General features: G+C 36.6%; 1 protein-coding gene and 1 pseudogene across 1 annotated transcript in view; both read right to left on the bottom strand.

Annotated features, from left to right (window-relative positions):
• Nucleotides 1-1,396: 1,396 nt before the first annotated feature.
• LOC107675040 (protein Mpv17-like) lies at nucleotides 1,397-16,641 on the bottom strand (annotated as a pseudogene).
• A 278-nt stretch (nucleotides 16,642-16,919) lies between these two features.
• LOC107675098 (uridine-cytidine kinase-like 1) overlaps nucleotides 16,920-19,872 on the bottom strand; it is a 22,169-nt gene continuing 19,216 nt past the window's right edge. The window contains exons 14-15 of the mRNA XM_016469315.1: nucleotides 19,487-19,643; nucleotides 16,920-18,782 (exon numbers count right to left, since the gene is read on the bottom strand). Coding sequence (XP_016324801.1) covers nucleotides 18,706-18,782; nucleotides 19,487-19,643 — 234 coding nt within the window. The 3' untranslated portion in view covers nucleotides 16,920-18,705. The remainder of the gene's footprint in view (nucleotides 18,783-19,486; nucleotides 19,644-19,872) is intronic.

The following is a 19,872-nucleotide window of genomic DNA, read 5'->3' as shown; positions in this document are numbered from 1 at the left end:
GTCCAATTCACAGGCCATTCCAACCTGAGATCAAGCCCATGACCTTTCCATTACTCCACCAGAGTCTTAACCACTAAGCTACAGACTAATGAGCACCAAAAAGCTGCCATTCCAACATCAGAGTGTCATTTAGTTCTGTTTTAAAGGGCACTACTGCAAGTAGCATCCGAACTGTGATCTGAGTGACCTGTCACTCTTGTTCCACCCAATTGCCTGACCTATAGTCATTAGAAGCAAAGGTGGACACCGTCCACAACAAGCCATGAGTTTTAAAGGGGTCATATGATGCGATTTCAAGTTTTCCTTTCTCTTTGGAGTGTTACAAGCTGTTCGTGAATAGATAAGATCCTTAAAAGTTGCAAAGACTAAAGTCTCAAACCCAAAGAGATATTCTTTATAAAAGTTAAGACTGGTCCACGCCTTCCTAAAACGCCTCGTTTAAACACGCCCCCACATGTCTACGTCATGATGTGGGAAGATTTGCATAACGCCGCCTAAATGTTCACGCAAAGAAAGAAGGTGTACCGTTGATTCTCGCTGTAGTATTGTTGCCGCTGCCATGTCGTGGAGACGCTGTGTGTTTCGTTGCAAAAGCCAAAATATTTTGTTTGGCCTTCCAAAAGAGGACACGACAAGAAATCAGTGGTTAATAATGTTCTTTTTAGCAACATCATATGACCCCTTTAATCAGCACTGGAGGACCTGTTTAAAGCAAAAACAGCCCTACTAATAACCAACAGGTACAAAACATGTTTTAATGGATCAGAGTGGTATTCTTTAAGACGAGTCACAGAGTAGCATCACTAAAGGTGTTTTTAGTGATTGGTTTTCAGATCGCATTTCTTTTGTTTGGGTTAATAAGCGCATTTATCATTAGCTTTCCGTCTTTTCTGACATTTAGGTGACTGACCTTTCAGCCTCATTTTAACTCCGACACCTTTCCTACATAAATAATTAATGGCACCACTCAAAGAGACAATGCTGCGTCAACTGTTGTTCCTACAAGCCCATGAGTCACTCCTTGCGGCCCTCCATCCCTTCATCAGCAGAAATATCCTCTAATTATGGAGGGGGGGCCAATATAAGGGTCACAAGACAGAAAGCTGGTGTGAGAGTGGACTTTCAGGACTACTGATGGTACACAATATTTAATTTTATGTTATACTATTTTTTTTATTAATTAATTATTATATTGATTATTTTATATTTAGAAAAAATGAAAATAATAATTAATATAATAAAAAATAATGAATATAATAATATTAATATAATTTCAGTTATTCCAATACAAATCTAAATTAGCATTTTCATTTTTGGTTTTCATCCCAGTGTGTCCAAAAACATTTCTGTTTCAGGTTCTGTGAAAAACATTTTTTTGCATTTTAAAACTAGTCCTTCATGTTGTCACAATGCTTGTATTTAATTCAGGTTTGTGATGACAACTGACCCTCTTGAGTTTGGCCACATTCTCTTCCACGGTCAGTCCATTGAGTGCTCCGGAAATTCCAAGAAAAGCACCCAAGAAACACGGAGCAAAGCCCACCTGTGGATATACAAATATCTAATTAGAACACGTATCTAATCTACTTCATAGAAACCTTCACATTCATTTTTAGATGACACATAAATGTACATGATTAATCAAGTTTAATGTTCATAATAAATACCATTATACATCTAATCCAGTCTAATTGTTAATTTATAGACTACTGCCTCACATTTTCACATCTGATGAAATATGCATAGCACATGTTGAAAGCTATCAAGGACACAATGAGAGACTGATGCATCCATTTATTATTAGCACATTCCTGTGTGGTTTTCCAAAGGACATCCCAAATAGATGTTACAGAAACCAATAAAAAATCTGTCAAGCACAGACTGAAAACAGCCCCTCTGCTTTCCCTTTGACTTTTGGGTACAAAGTCCACAATGTTTTTTGTTTCATAAGTTGAAATGGTGATGTAGCATGGAAAAAGAAGAAAAAAAAAAAAACATTTCAAATTTTTTTTTTATGTAGTCTTTGTTAGAGTGTACTTATACATTTAAGTACTGAGTAATATTAATTAACTACATGTACTTACTCTATGGTTAGGGTTAGGATGAGGTTGTGATTTAGGGTTAGTTACATGTAATTATGCATAATTTATTGTAATTACTATAGCAAGTATAGCATGTAACGTGTAACAAACCCATTGTAAAAAAATATATATTTTAAAATTTATTTTCATTTTAGGCATTTTGTTGTGGAAAAATTAAGAGACAGTGTAAGTTACTGAGCAAAACCTTGAGAATGCATGTAAAGAAGTAATAAGGAGTTAAATAAAGCTGTGGACATGATGACAGTACCTGCTACTTGACTGTGGGAATCTTTGTCTTTTTTGTCAAATATTATGAATAAATCATGCTTTCTTAATAAAACTATTATGAATAAATCATGCATCTTTAAGGTTTAATCAGCCTTTGTAAGCCTCTCAATAAACACAATTTTATATCTACAGATGAAAGTAACCAAACACACAACTTCTCGCTGGCCGTACAGGCTTTTAGAAATTTAGAAAGTGGGTCTCTAAAAATAGCCCTAGAATCTCTTTTCTGAATAAATGTGGGAGAGCAGGCTGGCGTTGTAAGCGCTGTTGTTTGGGTGTAATCCGGTGATGGGGAGAGGGCCTGTCTTGCGTGCCTTTGTCCGCTCCATCCTGTACATTCATTCCACCAATCATGTAAACAATGACTTATGCAAACACTCATTTGTTTGACTGCCTATCAGAGGATGGATTACTTGACATGCATGAAGGGAGAGCTCAGATGGGATACCCAAAAGGGATAAAGCACGTAGCAACAGCAATAAATAGAAGCTCATAAGCACTTTACATGTGTCTGCATACTCCCAACAAAGACACGAAAGTCAGTTCTAAGGAAAACTTTCCATGCGTGTATTTATAACTAAAGATATTTTGTAATATACTGAATGTTGAGGTCTGACTTTTTTTTTTGGTGTTTTGTATTATTTTATTAATACTGTAGTGGAGAGAGGAGAGGAAATTATGGGGTGAAGAGGGAGAACAGCATGAGAAAATGACACAGGCCAGATTTGAACTCAAATCATCTGAATGAGCCTCAGCGATGTCATGGCAGAAGTATTTAAAAGTCATATTTTTCATAATGTTGCATTATTCTTATATAACACACACACACACACACACACACACACACACACACACACACACACACAAAACAATTACTGCAATACATTGCACATGGCTCACCTGGTCAACAAGCATTTTCTTCAAAGCTGCACTTTTAGTACCACCAGTAACAAGTTTGTCCAGCACCTTATATCATCCACCGACTACTGGACCCTTCAAGTCACAGAAAACTTCCATTAAACGCATCTCACATATGTGTAGCACTTTAAACACTTCAGTAAACAATCATAAACACAAGCTCAGAATCTTGAGGCCGTGCCAGTGGTTTCATTTGTTCATGACATGATTATGAAAACAGTAGGCTGTAATTAGCTCCAATCCTCTGTGAATTAATGAGCTTTCTTTTTGTTTCCCAGTGTGGTTTCAGTCTGGGCCTGATTAGCAAACTGATCAATAAATGTGTCAAACAAAGTCTCCCGGGGGTGTTTTAGTCAACAATGACAACTGAATTCTTTGCTAAATCTCTCTTTTAATGCAATTATAATTTGCAGTTTAGCATCATCAGTGTAAAATCACCCACCAATGGCAAATTATGCATATGGGCGTCGTTAACAAACAGCTGTGCACTTGTTTGAGAAGACGTTTGTCATTTTTCTATGTACAGTGAATATATAGCAGCTCTATATTGTCTTTCTGCATTCTTTCCTGTCCTTTTAGCAAAACAACGGCTGCCATATGACACATAAAATGATTAATACTGAGCTTCTGCTTAATTTGGTTGATTGGGCAATAAGAACACAGCCTATAACCCTAAACTGCCAACAGAATGTCAGAAATGCAATATAATTATAGCTCAATGGACAGAAAATCTTTCAAAGATTTAATTTCAGGAGATGCAAGACGAATTTCACCTGAAGTTCTGACCTGTGGTTCAGTCTTTTGTTCTAACAGCAGTGAAACGAGTGTGCTCAGGCTTGTAAAAGCTTTGAATCATACAGGCCATTTGCAGATTAGACCTCAAGTCATTTGGACAGAACTAGTGCATTAGTGCTTTGTATATGTGTGTGAGGGAGGAAGGGAAGAGCAGGATGCTTAATATATCAATCACTGTGTGCATGTCAATCACTCTGCTCTGCAACTTCATTACCTGTTCCAACAAATGACACCCCTACACATATTATCTGTAATGGTCATAAAACAACAGACCTGTAAACATTTGAGTTCATTGACAGTTAGCAAGATTCTTTTTTTTTTTTTCCTTTTTGAAATTGTATTATTATCTAATTTAAAGCAAAGTGCCAAGGGTTTGCTTGTTAACATGGGGAGTTGGTAAAATCTAATCTGATTTCAACTGCAAAAAAAGGTTGAAATAGCAATAAGAATAGAATAGAATAGAATGAAAAAATCTCAGGATTTGACCATGTTTGCAAGGTTTTTGTAGTTTACATTTTTAACATTGTCATGCCATCATTCAAAATTTATTATGCAAAAATAAATAGTGATGTACACCACAATACCACCAAAAACAAAAAAAGATAAAAATAAATCACAATTCAGGACCGAAAAGACATTTATAATTTACAAAAAGATTTCTATTTCAAATAAATGCTGTTCTTTTGAGCTTTCTATTCATCACCCTGGAAAATTAATTCAACATCTGTTAATAATAAGATGTTTGAGCACCAAATTAGCATATTAAAATGATTTCTGAAGGATCATGTGACACTGAGGACTGGAGTAATGATGCTGAACATTCAGCTTTGCCATCACAGAACAAATACCTTTTAAAATATATTAAAATATAAAGGAGTTATTTTAAATTGTAATAAAATGTAGCAGTATTTACTGCATTTTTGATCAAAGAAATGCAGCCTTGGTAAGCATAAGAGGCTTCTCTCAAAAACATAAAAAAATCTTACCAAACTCAAACTTTTTAACAATAGTATATGTCAGATAACTCTGGTTCGAAAATGCATGTAATAAGACCATTCTGGGCCAAAAAGTATATTTCTCCATTGAAAGCTGTTTTTTTTTTTTTTTTTTGGAAAGAATGTAACAAATACAAAACATAAAAAGAATCACAATTTTATAACAAATGAGGACATGAAGAAGTGAAGAGTTTCAAAGCTCAGTTTCAACTCTCTTGCTTCTATATTTAAATTACATCAGTGTGAAGTAACAAAGCTGGAGGATCTCAAGAGAAACACATATGCAAATGCAACAGAATCACAGGAGACTTACAACAAAGAAGAAGCCAATGCTCATCATCTTGGTGGTGCGTCTCACGCTGTGATTGGCCAGTCCACGGCGCTCAATCAGCTGCTGGGAGATGACATCACCCACACCCACCAGAGAGCCTGGAAGAGAGGGAGTAAAAATGAGGGAGGGAGAGAGAGAGAGAGAGAGAGAGGGTGCCAGTCGGGCATCTGTTTGCCCCCACTGCCCAGCGTGAAGGCCCACACTCAGGTAACCACGCCAAGGACAACTGACAGGAAACACTCGTTCAGATTTTTGCCACCCCATTCACTGCCTAGTGCCTACTGACTGAGAGATGAAATGCGCCATACGAGGTCTTGGGTTGATCTACTAAGTTGCAAAGGATAACAGATCTTGACTTTGTGACCTTTATGGTATCATTCACACTACATTCCCAAAGATTGGGGTCTTTTTTTATTAGTAGTACTGTTATTTAGCAAAAAAAAATGCAAGTGATCACAGGAAAGACATTTACAATGTTACAAAAGACTTCTATTTCAAATAAATGCAGTTCTTATGTTTCAAAGAACATCAAAGAATTATCAAAGAATGAAAAATATATTAAACAGCACTGTTTCCAACATATAAGAAATATATAAGAAAGATAACAATAAGAAATGTTTCTTGAGCACTAAATCAGCATAGATTAGAATGATTTCTGAAGGATCATGTGACACTGAAGACTGGAGTAATGACTGCTGAAAATTCAGCTTTACCTTCACAGGAATACATTTTGAAATATTTTAAGCAGTTATTTTAAATTGTAATAAAATTTCACAATATTACTGCAGCCTTGGTGATCATGTGACGTGCTAATATGAAACATTAAAAAATATATTGCAGTCCTCAAATTTTGTACGATAATCTTTCAGTCTTACATAATCTTTAGCTCTTTGAATTTATCATTTTTTATTTTTTTTTCTACCAGTCTACCGATTACATGTTCAGACTTTTTAAACCACAATTTTCCTTCTACAATGTTTCAAACACGTATTCATTACTAAATGTACAAAAATAACAGCAAAGGACTCAAAATAATTGAGACCATAATTATAGTAAAACAACGGTGCAAAGACTTCAAGAAATCCAACTATTCACCCCACAATGACCTTTAAATGTCACATTGTAAATTTCACATTGCATCGAGATCCCCTTACGAACACCACAGGGGGCAGTTTCCTAATAGTAGGGACAGATGTCATCCTGTAAAACATGTTTAGTCAGACAAGCCATACAATACATTTCTGAGATCACTATGGATACATTTAAGCCATTGCAGAAAGTAAAACCAAACTCTTATTTATTAATCAAAACAAGTATCAAAAGTTCCACAATGTGCCCTGACAGAGATGCAAGGTATATCTAAAATAAAATCAAACACTCTCCCTCTTACATACTTGAAAATCCTTTAGTACTGTCCATTGAGACTGTGAGTGAATGCATGTATAACTTCATCTCAAAGTGTAAGCAACTAAACCAAGAGAGACCTCCCAACACCCTAGAGCTTGAAAGTGTTTGAGTTTGAAGAGTTTCATCCATTCATCCTTGAGGAAACACTGAATGAACAGAAGCTGTTGAATATGAGTGATGGTAAGCTTTAGATAGACTGCAATTCATCACTTGCGCACACACACAGGTACACACAGACACACACAGACACACACATACACACAGACACACTGTGTGTCAATCATATTGACAGAGCTGTTTCCTCCCAACTGCTGGAAATGTCACAGGTCTCCTTTCTCTTCACACACATTTCGATCACCTGCAGTCAAAGCCGTGAGGGCAGCAAATAGAGCCATGCATTATGCATGTGTGCATAAACAGACAGCTCACTGGATATTGACATGTATCGGAAACCCAAAATGAATACAAACCTCAATAAAAGAAACCAAAACCAATGGAACTCATCACAAAGGAGATTTCTTTCCTTTTTTTCTTTATTGTCCTGGGAGGACCCTTTTTACATTTGCTTTCATCTTTAGAGCCAAAACCATGAAAACAGGCATGTGAAAGTTATTCCAGGTTTCTGATTTCAATGATCAAGAAAACAGCATTTTCAGAGGAAAAAATGTCCATTTATCTATATTCACACAGAGGAGATGATAATGAAGAAACCATAAAAACCCATCATTCAAATATTATTATTTTAAAAACAACAATAACCTGAAGAGTGAAATAATCATAACCGATTTCAATATTTCTTAATCAAAAAAGTATTCATTACAATTTTAACACAAAATACATCCCACTGGGTAATAAAGTTGTTTTAAAAGTTCAAATTAATTTCATTTCATTTATTTATACAGCACAAATAAACACAATAAGAGTTGAGAGTATAAGACTAAGATACATGATAAAGAAAGAAAAAAACCCAGGAACACATAATGAAATAAAAACATAATTAAGATTTGTTAAATGCCTGGGCAAGAAGATAGCAATTTAACTTAAATTTAAACTCATGTACAGAGGACAGGGATCTCAGAGATAAGGGGAGGCTATTCCAGAGCCTAGGTCTGACAACTGCAAATGCACAATCCCCTCTCAACTTCAACTGTGTTTGAGGCTGGGCCAGACTGTAACTGTTTGTGGACTATAGACACCTGCCTGGCATGTTCAAATTTCATGCCAGTTCAGCCAAGTATGAGGGTACAAGACCATTTAGAGATTTAAAAACGAATAACAGTATTTTGAAATCAACTCTATGGCTCACCGGCAATCAGTTAAGAGCCATTCAAATAGGAGTAATGTGTTCACGTTTGCGGACTCCAGTTAAAAATCAGGCTGCATTGTTTCGAACCATCTGAAGCCTTGTAATAGAAGACTTGGATATTCCAGCGTTTATAGAATTACAATAATCCAAGCGAGATAGAATGAAAGCATGTGTAACTCTTCAAGATCTTTGGGGGATAGAAAATACTTTACTCTAGACAGACATTTCAGGTGAAAAAGCTTGAATTAACTACTGTGTTCATATGTTGGTCATACGTAAAAGAGGAATCCAAAATAACTCCCAGATTTTTCAGTCGTTTTGATATAGGAGTGCACAAACAAAAAACAATAAACAAAAAACAAATATATTGGGCAACAACAGGCACTCCAAAACATAACACAACACAAGATATCATCAACTATTCTGATGCAATAGAACCTTGGTGGATCAACTTCTGATAAGTGAGGTCATTGTTTAAAACACATGGCGAGCTGGAGAGAAACCACTATTGTACACAGCACGCCATAGCAGGAGGGCAGTGTGATGAAATGCCTTGGAGAGGAGGATGCTGGGAACTCTGGTCTCTCTCCAGCAGGTTGTTAACGGGCACAGCGGGGTGATCCACCAACAGAAAGACTGTGTCACACTCTCACTCATCCCCACACAAACACAGCGCGTGAAGCCTTTTCTGATCTGTGAGAGAAACGCACTGCAGGACTCTCCGATCGCATTTTACAAACTACAACGACTTATGAGCGTCGTCCTTGTGCTCCACCACAAACACTGACATAGTGACTCAGTGTCATGACATGACTAAGTGTACTGGACTGATGGTACCAGCAGTGGGTTTGTGAGACTAACACTGCTTCTAGATTATCTGTTTCTTCAGAAAAACCACTGAGCTCACAGAAAGCCCTGAGTAAGCCACAAGTTTGCAAACCTTTGAAGTTAAGATTAGATAATAAAGATCTTCTGCGCTCTAAAGAGGTATAATACAATGAAAAAAAGAATAGTAAAAAGAATAACAGAATAATAGTAATATTTATTTTTAAGATTTTTATTTTATAATAAATATATTTAAAATATATATAAATAATGAACCATCATATCAATTATCAGCTGTATTATAAATATTGTTATTTTCAGAATAACTATAGCCTAACTACTGTATACACTATAAAACTAATGACAACTATATAAAGTCAAGCTTTTTATGGTGACAACAGTGTTTCTACATCAATACCCCTTGATTTCTAAACACAGGCAGTGTCTGTCACTCATTATGCTTCACCTTGACTGGCTAAATTGCAGGATCCTTAAAAAAATTATTCTGCAGCCAAATACAGAACTGCCAGGGAGAAGAAATGGAGTCACACATAAAAAAAATGCAACTGCCTTTAAATGTAGAGGACAGCTGCTTCCTCGCACTTGCCCAAATATCATGGTTTACAAAGGACATTCTGCATTAACGACAGAGGCAACGTAGCCCTTTTTAAGTGACCTAACCTTTTCATAAAATGTCAAGGAAAGACTAATAACCCAGTATAGTAGACTGGAAAAAGCCAGGAACCTTTGCCATGCTTTTATTGGGTCATCTTATCAAAACAGCACCAGCTTATTGATCATGGTAGGCAGAACAAAGTAGACAGGAGGGCAAAGGCTGAGTGAGAGCTAACAGAATGTTGTGAGGTGATAATAAACACTTATGTTTTCCACTTCTTGGTTCAACTTGACGTTAACAGGTTGAGAAGCACCGAAGAGTAAACTCTTAAAACATCTGTTAATAATAGACTGTCCTAAGCAGACCCTTTTACTTTTTCTTTCATCTTTGTAATCAAAACCATAAAAACCGGTGGTTAAAAATTATATTCTAGGTCTCTGATTACAATGACAATTACAATTTATTCCTATGATGACAACATTGAGTTTCCAACAGCAATTACTGCTATTATCAATGTTGAAAACAGTAAAAACAGAACTGCTGAATTCACGCAAGTATTAAAATTTGCAGAACATTTACTCACCCTCAAGCCATGCAAGATGTAGCTGAGTTTATTTATTCATTGATCATTCATCAACAGATATGAAGAAATGTAGTACTACATCACTTTCTCACTAATGGATGATCTGCAGTGAATGGGTGCCGTCAGAATGAGAGTTCAAACTGCTGATAAAAACATGATCACAATAATAATTTGTTTTAACTTTAAACTGTAACTTCTTTTTGTTTCTTTCACTTTCCAAGATGTTAAATGGTGTACTGGAGTCTTGTGGATTACTTGTGGATTATTGTGATGTTTTTATCAGCTGTTTGGACTCTCATTCTGACAGCACCCATTCACCGCAGAGGATCCAATAGTGAGGAAGTGATGTAATGCTGAATTTCTCCAAATCTGTTCTGATGAACTCATCTACATCTTGGATGGCTTTGGATGAGTACATTTTAAGAAAATGTTTTTGGTTGGAACTACTCCTTTTTGGAGGGAAACTGTGATACAGTTTTTTGTTCAGAATACTCTGATTAATAGACAGTTTAAAATAACAACATTTATTTGAAATAGCAAATTAAATTTTTCATTATTTAGACCCCAAACCATGAAAAATAGGCGCTTAAAAGTTATATTCCAGGTCTCTGATTACAATGAACTAGAAAACAGCATTTATCCATCCATTTATCTATATTAAAAAGACGACGACCCTATTCAACCATAAACATGGTTGTTTGTCATAACGCTGTGCCAAATAAAATGCAATTTACCACACACTCAGGTGCAATCTGTCCCATATCTCGTGCCAACTGGAGTATGTCACTCATCTATGCTAAATGCATCTTGAAATATGCTGATGTCAGCACAACACTTCCCACCGTCTGTCCTTGAGGGAGAGTCTCTGGGGAAGAACAGCCCTGATTGTGCTTAGTGAAATTATCTGTGATCAATTTGGCAGGGATCTATTTGCAGCCAGCACGTTCTCCACAGGGACCAGGAGTGGGCTCTGGCAACCCAACCCATTTAGCTGATGAGACCGGTGTGACATGGCTTACCTGCGGTACAGTAAACACATTCAAGCCTCATACGTTCAGATTTGCCCTCTTTGGATGACATTGATTTTTTCAGTTCTACATTTAGCACAGATTATGGGGGTTAATGCATCGCTAATGACTTGAAAACGGAAATGTAGCACCTTCATCCCCTCCATTCAAGTCATTAATTTGTTCATTAATCTCTTCCTCTTCACATCTGTACCTATTATAAATAAATCCATTTATCACTTCAACCAAGTGCATCAGTTAAAGCGGAAGGGAGTAATTTCTGTCAAAAAAAAAAAAAAACGGAATTGCAAAAATAATAGGTACATTCATATCACCCTGTAATTCAGCCATTTTAATGTACATCTACAGTGGGTATAGAAAAGAATCACCCCCTTTAAAATAATCGCATTCTGTTGCTTTGCAGCCTGAAATGAAGATGGACACAGTTTTTGTTTTATCCAGCTGTATTTACTCAGTGCAACTTATAACATCCAAGTGAAAGATATAACACCAACATGTCAGGAAAAAAAACAAAAAAAAACAGAATCCCTGATTTGGATAAAGGATCACCCCCCCTCCTAAAAATGACTTGTGAACTCAATCAGGTGTAGCTAATCACCTTCTCAATGGCACACAAAGCCATTTGACTTTCAGCTGTGATCAGCAGTGGTCATTTTGATTAGCTCAGCATGAAAAGAGCTTTCCTGGAGCATTTCAGTCCTTGGTAGTGCAACTGAAGCAAACAATCAATTATGGGTCACCCATCAAAGGATCTCCGGGATAAAGTTGTGGACAGGCACAAGTCATGAGATGGACACAAAAAAATTCAAAGGCTTTATCAATGCCTAGAAGCACAGTGAAGTCTATTAGTTTGGTACAACACAGACCCTCCCTGGATCAGAACGTCGCTCCAAACTGGATGAAAGAGCCTGGAGAAAACTGGTCAGAGTGGCAACCAAGAGGCCTACAACAACTCTGAAGCAGGAATTTATGACAAAGAGTGGTCATTGTGTGCATGTGACAACATTTATGACAAAGAGTAGTCATTGTATGCATGACACAATATCACAGATTCTCCACAAATGGGGCTTGAATGGGAGGGTTGCAAGAAAAAAGCCGCCACTCAAGAAAGGCCACATGCAGTCATGACTGAACTTTGCCAAAACACACCTTGAAGATTCTGAGGCAGATGAGACTAAAATTGAATTATTTGGCCTCAACACCAAACGATATGTCATGTGGAAATCCAATACAGCTCACCGTCCAAATAGCAGCATTCCTACAGTAAAGCATGGAGGTGGTAATATCCTGTTATGTGGTGTTTCTCTGCAGCAGGGACTGGAGCACTAGTCAGGATAGAAGGACAAATGGATGGGGCAAAATACTGTCAAATTCTTGAGGAAAAAATCTGCTGCCCTCTGCCAAAAAGTCATCAATGGGAAGGTTTACCTTCCAACATGACAATGACCCATTTTTGAACTTCCTTTTCATCAAAGAATCCTGTAAAAGAAGAAGGATCATGTGACACTGAAGACTGGAGTAATGGCTGCTGAAAATTCAGCTATGCCTTCACAGATATACATTACTTTAAAATGTGTTAAAGCAGAAAAAAATCATTTTAAATTTTTATACTTCACAATATTACTGTTAAATTTACTGTATTTTTGACTAAATAAATGCAGCCTTTCTGAGCATAAGAGATTAATTTCCAAAACATAAAAAAAAACCCACCAAACTTTTGAATGGTAGTGTACATCTAATATAACTAAAACATATTTGTTTTCAAATTAAACACAACAACAGATGTTTAGCACTCAGGGTGAAACACACTTAACCTTGAACTTCCAATTCACTGAAGTTTTTCCACCTTGCCCAAGAATGCCAAGCTTTATTACATTCAATTTATTTGAAGGTAAGATCACATCCCTTGCTCTGCGAATAAGCGCTGGGCCACATCACTGAGAAAACATCCAGATATTATTTAATTTTGAAATAACCCCACTTCCCTCTCATTTAAAGCATCTTGCGGTCTAATATTAAACCTATGCCCATAGGACTAAAGTTTCTATAAATATTCAAGTCCTCTGCCTCACGAGGAAAACAAAGGCAATGAATCATAGCTCATGTCTGTAATCTTGATTACATAAACTTGCATCCTCAACCACTAAGCAACATGAGGCCACTGGTGATTTTAAGCATTTTGGCCAAGTTGTCAGTGCCAGTCTAGCCAAGCACCAATTAATCCTAATGCTACAGTTTGAATGACTCATAATACAGCCAGCAGCTTGTTTAAGCAGGCTCGTTGATTAACAATAAAGTGCACTCTCATTCACTCATTTTATTAAACAAGGTGAAAAGATTCCCATCAAATGGGTCTGATCAGTTAATGCACAGTAATCACACATGAAATTAAAGCTGAGGTGTGTAATTTCAGCCCCGCTGGCATCACAAAACGGAACTGCGAAATTAGTGATTGTTTTCAAATAGACTTCACACTCCCTGCGTCTGCTGTTGCTCAGAAAAAAAAAACTGTTAAATCTTAGTTTTAACTACAAAAATAGAATGTTAAATTATTCAGAACAAAACTTTTCCCCAATTGTTTGGTTTCGATAATTGAAACTTGCATTCTGAAAGATTCAGTATGTTTCCATAGTACATTGAACTCTGACCTCAAAAAGTAAAGGACATTTTGATTCCTCATGATATGAACACTTTAATCCAGACATCAGCAAAACAACTTGACAAGACTTTCAATGATGTTGTTTTGTGCTTCCATCTTCTGGTAGAATGATGTAATTGCGGTGAAAATTAATTTTATTTTCCAAATAAAAACCAAATGTCTTAAGGTGATGCATAAAGTGAGCATTCCTGGTTCATTCCTGGTTCAATATGAATTAAAATTTACATTTAATAACAATTACATTTAAAACAACAGTTCAACATCTTGAAATAGACTTTCCCTCCTTAATCTATACTCCCACCCTGTAAAACCCACAATGACAAAGTTCAAGCAAACAGCTAAGCAGATTGTTGCTGAGAAGGGCTTTTCATTGTTTGTACGGCTGATCTATTATTGACGCTCTAAAACAATCTTGCTGTTTAGATGTGATTGTGCAAACAGGAAAGATAAATATTTAATCAACAGCTTCTTGAAATTGAGTTGACCTAAAGGGAATTGGGAACATCAACTACAGGCTAAAAAAGCAGAGGATGGATGGAGGGTGGAGAGTTTGTAGCTCTTACCAGCAGTTATAATCTGCAGTGTCCATGGATGTTTGGCCATCAGTGCCTGATAAGATCTCCAAAGGCCCGCCATGTGACAAAGTCTAAGAAAAACACAGGACTATTGAAATTACTGCAATGAAAACTGCTTCAGAGATAGAAAAATAGCTGACAACTTGAACAATAGCTAATAATTTGTATGTGGCAAGAATAATATCAATGTCATATCATCATGGCACTTCGGCTACTGATAGATAAATGATCTAACAAATCTCTTTTTACTTTATGCAACATCATCTGATCAACAAATGCAAACCAATATTTGATCCCAAACTAGTTACTGACTAGTTATTAACCAAGATTTGCTTATGTTCTTACATATGATTCATTAAAAAAGGATTCAAAAAGCCGTTCATTCAAGATTCCGACAACACTGGCCATGATATATGCGTATGATTCACTAAAAAGAACCGGTTCATAAGATTCATTCATTTTGGACTACACTGGTCACGCTGTTTATTTTTATTCACAAAGAAGAATCGATTCATTGGAGTCGTTCATTTGGAATTCAGACTACACTTGTGGCACTGTGCGTTTTGGATTCATGTTTCAGTTTTAAGGTGCTTTATTGGCTTGACAACTATCTTTACATTCCGATTGTCAAAGCATTCTGTGTAAAGCCCAGTGTAAAATGACAAAAGCAGTGCAAAATGACAATAAAAGAAAATCAGAAAGAGCTTTGCCAAGCATGTTTACACACACAAGAAATTTGTCTTGGCGACAGGAACTTCCAGTGAAAAAGAAGCAGGCTGCATTAAAGAATACAATGCATTTAAAAGTAAATAATAATAATAAAAAAAGTAATTGAAAATAATAAAATATGAAATATTCTCTGATTCTCTGAAAAACAACGGCTCATAACAGTCAATCATTTGGATATCGGACTACACTGATTGTGTTCATTAGTATGGCGGGCCGGAAGGTCCAAAAATAAGACTAATAACTTGTTGCGGGAAGTCACTATACTATTGCCAGCAGCTACTGAGTTTGCCACGACTCACCTTCCTCACACGGCGGGCGACTCACTCTCCTCAGCTGGCGACTCACTCTCCTCACACTGTGAGGAGAGTGAGTCGCCAGCTGAGGAGAGTGAGTCGCCCGTGTGAGGAGAGTGAGTCGCCAGCTGAGGAGAGTGAGTCGCCCGTGTGAGGAGAGTGAGTCGCCAGCTGAGGAGAGTGAGTCGCCCGTGTGAGGAGAGTGAGTCGCCAGCTGAGGAGAGTGAGTCGCCCGCCATGTGAGTCGTGGCAAACTCAGTAGCTCCTGGCAATAGTATAGTGACTTCCCGCAACAAGTTATTAGTCTTATTTTTGGACCTTCCGGCCAACCATACATTAGAAGAATCGGATTGTGTTGTGCATTTTTAATTCATTAGAAGAATCGGCTCATGAGAGTCATTTATTCGGGAATCGGACTACACAGTAGCGTGCAGTGTACTGTATATTTTGCGCTGCTTAACATGGTGTTGCGGCACCCGGTGAATGAACTCTGTCAAATTTTAATACGGTAAAAGCATGCTCCACAATTGTAAACGGAACATGTTCCCAAACTTAATAATCCGTACTGAGCATCCCTGCTTTTATAAGGTTCAGTTGCACTCTTACAGTGATGAAAGTCTCGCGCTTTGGCTCAAAGGCGCGAGCAGTGTGCGTGCCATAAAACGTGATGTATTTCCAAACTTAAAAACAACACGTTTTTATGTTTTACAAAACCATATACGGACAATTCTGTTTCTCACAATCCTGGCATACAAAACTAAGAATGTGTCATCCATTGTACATTTTTATTTTCATTTATTTAATACAATTTGTCTCTCAAGTGCCTATAACAAAGCTTACGCAACGCGCATTAAAACTACTATTTTTATAACTCTTGCACAGTCAGTTTCATCCCGTATGGAGACTTAAGTTAGGCAGAAGTGTAGTCCTACCTTGTCACGCAAACAGAAGTGATACAGTGCGTGTTTAGAGATGTTGGTGTTGCTGAAATTAAAGAGGTATGACTGCTGCTTTCAAAGACCCCTAAGTCAAAAGAGGAAGGGAAGTGACTTCCGAAGATGTGGCTTAAGTTTAAACACACTCGCTGAACTCATTCAGTCTTGTTTGTACTTGTATCAAGACAGCCTGAGAGATGTTTGACATAATTCATTTTTACCCCAAAGTCAATAAAATAACGTGATGCTCGAGGTGGTGTGAAGCAAGCAAACGCTTCAAAGCCCAAGATATTTCAAAATAAAAGTCCCACTCGAGAATTAATTTAACTATTGGAATTCAAATGTTTTTTTCTGTGTGTGTGCTGATTTTAAACACAGTTTAAAACCCTCTTAAATTAGAATAATTTTTTGAACAATTATATTTATAGCAAAGTGTATCTGGAATTGATTTTTGGTTAAGACTAATAAAACTGAAAGGACATACACTTGTTACACTTACATTTTTGCAATTTTTGAAGGAGAGAAAAAAAAAAAAGACAGACTTAAGCACAAAATATTTTATTGCGCTATTTATTCAGACAGAAAAAAATGTTCCAACAGAAGTGGAATGGCTTACAACACTGGAGGTCAGTTTAAAGCTCGTAAACAGATAACCCAGGGAAATGTTACATATACAACAAAATCATTACAGTACACATTTGTGGAGAGAGAAAATATTTTTTCCCTTATAATATTTCTGCCAATATAGTTAAGTCTGAAGTCCATTACTGAGATTTAATTTAGAATAACACATAACCAAGCCATAAAATCACTGTACAAAAAAATAAATAAAAACAAAACAAATGGCAGGTCCAATTAGAAAACAAACATACAAAGAAAAGTAAGACAAAGACATCATTTTCATTACTACATAATGTCAAGTGGGACCAAACAGACAAATAAAATTTTAATTAAATGCCATTGAAATAATGTGCAACACTCTGCTTTAGGTGAGAATGTGATCAAACTGTTTGCTTACATAAATTTAAGTTCATCTCGGGCTGCTGTATTTGCATTTTGGCACTATTAGTTTGATCAGGTTTATTGAAGAAAAAAAAGAGCATTAGATGACATAACAGTGAAAGTTCAGGAGAAGCACATGTTTTGCTCTCGTTTGGTTTAATTTCTGCTAGAAGACTCCCAAAATGTTCTTCAATAATTTTTTCTCAACTTCTGTCATTGCAAATCAATTTGTCGTTGACTCTAATCAATCAGGCATGACAAATAAACCAATGAAAAATAAATATACATTATCTACAATTTAAAATTCAAGTATGTAATAGAAAACTATAAACCTAATTTTGTTCCCCTCTGTGGCACTGTAGTGCTAAATACTAAAACCAATGATGAGAGGAAAATTATTCCTTTGGACTTAAAATTGAAATTTCTATTAACAAAAGTCCCTTTTCAATATTTCATGAATTCCCCACATTTTCACACACACACACACACACACACACACACACACACACACACATTGGCACTTCACATCTGTATCGCCTTCAAGACACCAATCAAAAGTCAAAACAACAAAGTAAAAGTAGATTAAACAACAGATGTATTGTTTATAAGCAGAATTGCAGCATTGCAGTAAACAGTGATATCTATTTGTGCTTGGGCTACTATTCAAGGTAGTAACATTTATGCAGATTTTTAGTAAAGCTGCAATATTAAAGGCAGGTTAAATTGAAGCAAGCATGTGTTTCGTTCACTTAGTATAAAATGTCAATTTGATCAAGCACTTCAAATGAACATGTATGCCATATATGCTATACAACCGAAAGAGAAGTCAAGTCAAGACAAGACAAGACAACAAGAAACCAGCTAACAAACATTGAGTATGAGCTGTGTTTGCAATCAATTACATACAGTATACTGTATTCTACACAGTATATACTGTATACTCGTACTACTGAAAAACAGTACAAGGTAGTTTGGTAGTATGCCATTTCAAACACTCCCATGAAGAAACTGTGGTGTGCCCTTATTATTCCACTCTTATCATTTCTTAGTTCAAGTATTAATGAAAAACTCTTAAATTGTGATGTCATGTGGGCACTGCAAGGAAAGCTAATGAGCAGTAATCTCTCATGTTTGGGGGTCCATTAACGCTTTGACCTGTATTGAGCATGGGCTCACGTGTAGGACGCAGTATTGCAAGAATCGACAGCAAGAGGCGGCTAAGGCTTATGCTTATATAGGGCAGGGCAATGGGTCCACAATCCTATGAGATTAAGTGCTTAAAAGTTCCCTACGCTGACGCATGCAGATACAGTTGCTCACATACAAGTCTTGATGAAATTCAGTAGTCCATCCCCTCATCACTTTCATACCAGTCTGAAGGAGCATCAGTCCCAAAGTAACGGTCCCCAAAATTACCTGCAAAACAATTGCAATTACAATATATTTGGGGGTCCTGTTTTTTTCTTCATTTTTGTTAAAGGAACAGTTCACCCAAAACTGAAAATTTGCTGAAACTCACACTCAGGCCATCCAAGATGTAGAAGAGTTTGTTTCTTCATTGAAACAGAGTTGGAAGAATTTTGCATTACATCATTTGCTCACCAATGGATCCTCTGCAGTGAATGGGTGCCGCCAGAATGAGAGTCCAAACATTTGTTAAAAACATCACAATAATCCACACTTAATCCACATGACTCCAGTTAATCAAATTTAACTTCAAACCATTGCTTCCAGCTAAAATACTGTTCCTTTATTCATAATATTGCTTTCTCATCTCTGACTCGGTAGAGAAAAATGCACAGATCAATCACCGTTTACACATGAAAATGGACCAAAACCGTTTTAAACAAATATGTCAGTGGATTTTCAAGTGAAAGGACAATGGGGGATGGATTTTTAAGGGACTTTTGGATTATTGTGATATTTTTATCAGCTGTTTGGACTCTCATTCTGACGGCACCCATTCACTGCAGAGGATCCATTTGTGAGCAAGTGATGTAATGCTAAATTTCTCCAAATCTTTCCGATAAAGAAACAAACTCATCTACATCTTGGATGGTCTGAGGTTGAGTACATTTTCATTTTTGTGTGAACTATTCCTTTAATCAAACTGCTCTTACCAATCCCTGGAATGATGTGAAACTCATCGTTGACCTTCTTGTCCACGGCAGTGGTGATGATGCGCACTTTGGGAAAGGCGTAGGCCACTGAGTGAACGCCCATCTCCGCCATGAGGAGAGAGAGCAGGAATATCTTATCCTCCTGGACATCATGATCCTGGAACAGATGAGTTCGTGAACCACCCTGATTTAAACTATACTGAGCACTAACTAATGTGGATATCAAGGTCTGGAAAAAACACTGTACAAAATAAATAGATAGAATAAATAGTTAAATAAATGTAAAATAATAAAATATAAGGTATATCACTGAGTTAAAATGGTGTCTGTAATGCAATGGCACATTTTTGGAATATATAATATAATATAATATAATATAATAATAA

The sequence above is a fragment of the Sinocyclocheilus anshuiensis genome, unplaced genomic scaffold, assembly GCF_001515605.1.
Source record: "Sinocyclocheilus anshuiensis isolate Anshui unplaced genomic scaffold, SAMN03320099.WGS_v1.1 scaffold776, whole genome shotgun sequence".
NCBI lineage: Eukaryota > Metazoa > Chordata > Actinopteri > Cypriniformes > Cyprinidae > Sinocyclocheilus > Sinocyclocheilus anshuiensis.
The sequence above is the reverse complement of the archived record's forward strand: the minus strand, read 5'-3'. Positions and strand labels throughout refer to the sequence as shown.